The sequence below is a fragment of the Anoplophora glabripennis genome, unplaced genomic scaffold (genome assembly GCF_000390285.2).
Source record: "Anoplophora glabripennis isolate ALB-LARVAE unplaced genomic scaffold, Agla_2.0 scaffold424, whole genome shotgun sequence".
NCBI classification, from domain to species: Eukaryota; Metazoa; Arthropoda; class Insecta; order Coleoptera; family Cerambycidae; genus Anoplophora; species Anoplophora glabripennis.
This window is the reverse complement of record NW_019416585.1, coordinates 376,899-379,484: the sequence shown is the minus strand read 5'-3', so window position 1 is coordinate 379,484 and position 2,586 is coordinate 376,899. Positions and strand designations below refer to the sequence as shown.

Here is a 2,586-nt window from a genome sequence, read left to right as displayed (position 1 = left end):
GCATGACGATCATTAAAAATATGTGCTGCCTAGTTTTGTTTGTAGGCTTCCGTGGCTGTCGTTAATGGTTGAATGATTTCCGGGCTGGTTGCCACGTCGTAGATTTACAACTCTTGACGTTTCGAGAGACATATCGCTCTCTTCTTCTTCAGAAGTTACTCTGAAACTGGAGATCTACTAATCTTGTCACTATTTATATTTGATGTGGCCACTGATCCATGACGTTCCGGTGGGTGACTTTGTACGCGTTGTTGACGTTCCAGTGGGTTGCTTTCACGGATGACTCTCTTCCATATACCTGGTAGATCCACGCTACCTCCCTGTTGAAATTGTTCGGATTTTTGTAAATTTCCAATGCTTCTCTGTATAATCGGGGCCAATATCTTCTCTCTTTCACCAACATGTTGGCTTCACTCAGATCCACTGTGTGCACCGTGTCTGCCCTATGCTCTGCTACTGCCGATGTTTCCCAGTTGTTATTTTTGAGGTAACTTTCGTGTTCCCTTAACCTCGTGTTGATGTGCCTTTCTGTTTGTCGTATGTAGACCTTTCCGTAAGAGCAAGGAATACTGTACATACCAGGGCCCTGGAGCTGATCGTTATTGCAGGTCTTTGGAAACGCTTCCGCCACCTTCTTTATGAATCAATAACAATACTGCCTGCCGACAAGGGGAAAGCAACAGTCGTACTGAACACCGTTGACTACATCGCCAAGGTGGAAAACCTATTGTTGGATCCCATTTACTAGAACATCTGAAACAGCCCAGTCAAGAAAGTTGAGAAGAAGGTAGCCGCTGCAGTCCGATCCTCAAACATACCCAAGGAACTTCACAGGAGTTTGATCCAAACCGACTCAAGGACACCTCAGCTGTACTGCTTGCCAAATATTCACAAACCGAATATCCCTCTTCGACCGATAGCGAGTGCAGTTGGATCAGCAACACATCCCCTGGCCCGATACGTCGCACATGAGATAAGGGACTTAGTAGGAAGGACAGAGCATCACATCAAAAATGCCGAAGACTTTATATTGACACGATTCGAGGAATTGAACTCCAACCAGGAGATATCCTGGTGAGCTTCGATTTTACATTCTTATTTAGGAAAGTACCCGTCGACGAAGCCTTGGAGGAACTGCATCGAAGACTAATCGCAGAGGACAAGGATGAGAGCCTAATGGATTTGGCAGAAGTGTACATAAAATCGACCTTCTTTGCATTTCGGGACCAATTCTACGAAGAGACGGAGGGAGCAGCAATGGGTTCACCGTTATCTCCGGTCCTGGTCAATATATACATGGAAGCCTTGGAGAAGAAAGCCCTAGAATCCACAACGTTGAAGCCTAAGTGCTGGTACCGATATGTTGACGACACCTTCATCATCTGGCCCCACAGACGCAACAACGTAGCGGATTTCCTGGATCACATCGATGGGATACATCTAGATATCCAGTTTACCATGGAAGTAGATAAAAACGCCGCCCTTTCCTTCTTGGATGTTTTGGTTGAGAGGAAACCAGATGGCACTTTAGGACATCGAGTATATAGGAAGCGAACTCACACAGACAAATATCTGAATGCGGAGTCCCACCACCACCCAGCCCAGAATACCTTGATTCATCGAGCACAGATCATCAGCGAGCCAAGACACTTGGCCGAGGAACTAGAACACCTACGCACGGCCCTGAGAGGGAATGGAGAAATATCGAACGAACTATCAGGATGAGACATACGCCCATGAAGAAAAGGGAGTACTTAGCGACGACGTATCTACCTTACGTTAAAGGTTATACTATAAAATCAGACGACTTTTGAAGAAGAGGAATATCAACACAGTATTCAGCACTGTAAAGAAGGTGGCGGCAGCGTTTCCAAAGACCTGCAAGAACGACCAGCTGCAGGGTCCCGGTGTGTACAGTATTCCTTGCTATTGCGGAAAGGTCTACATAGGACAAACTGGAAGACACATCAACACGAGGTTAAAGGAACACAAAAGTCACCTCAAAAATAACAACTGGGAAAAATCGGCAGTAGCAGAGCATGGGCAGACACGGGACACACAGTGGATCTGAGTGAAGCCAACATGGTGGTGAGAGAGAGAAGATTTTAGCCCCGACTATACAGAGAAGCATTGGAAATTTATGAAAACCCGAACAATTTCAACAGGGATGGTGGCGTGGATCTGCCAGGTATATGGAAGAGAGTCATCCGGGAAAGCAACCCACTGGAACGTCAACAACGCGTACGAAGTCACCCACCGGAACGTCATGGCTCAGTGACCACATCAAATATAAATAGTGACAAGAACAGTGGATCCCCAGATTCAGAGTAACTTCTGAAGAAGAGAGCGATATGTCTCTCGAAACGTCAAGAATTGCCTGCCATACACAGTCAATATTCTTGTAGAACAAACTAATTATTTCCACTTTTCTCATTTAAAAAACAGGTAAAAACTGATGGAGTATGAAATTTTTGTATTGACAGATAAACGAAAAATCAAAACAAATTTTTTTATCGAGAAATTGTTGAAGAATGAATCAGATAACGCCCGGAATGCTTCAAAACGTTCGTTCGGAAGTGGAGCAAA

General features: G+C 45.0%; 1 protein-coding gene across 1 annotated transcript; it reads left to right on the top strand.

Moving 5' to 3' along the window:
* Positions 1-1,176: 1,176 nt before the first annotated feature.
* Positions 1,177-1,725, top strand: LOC108909916. The gene has a single exon (XM_018714389.1). The coding sequence runs from the start codon at positions 1,177-1,179 to the stop codon at positions 1,723-1,725; it is 549 nt and encodes a 182-aa protein (XP_018569905.1).
* Positions 1,726-2,586: the final 861 nt, after the last annotated feature.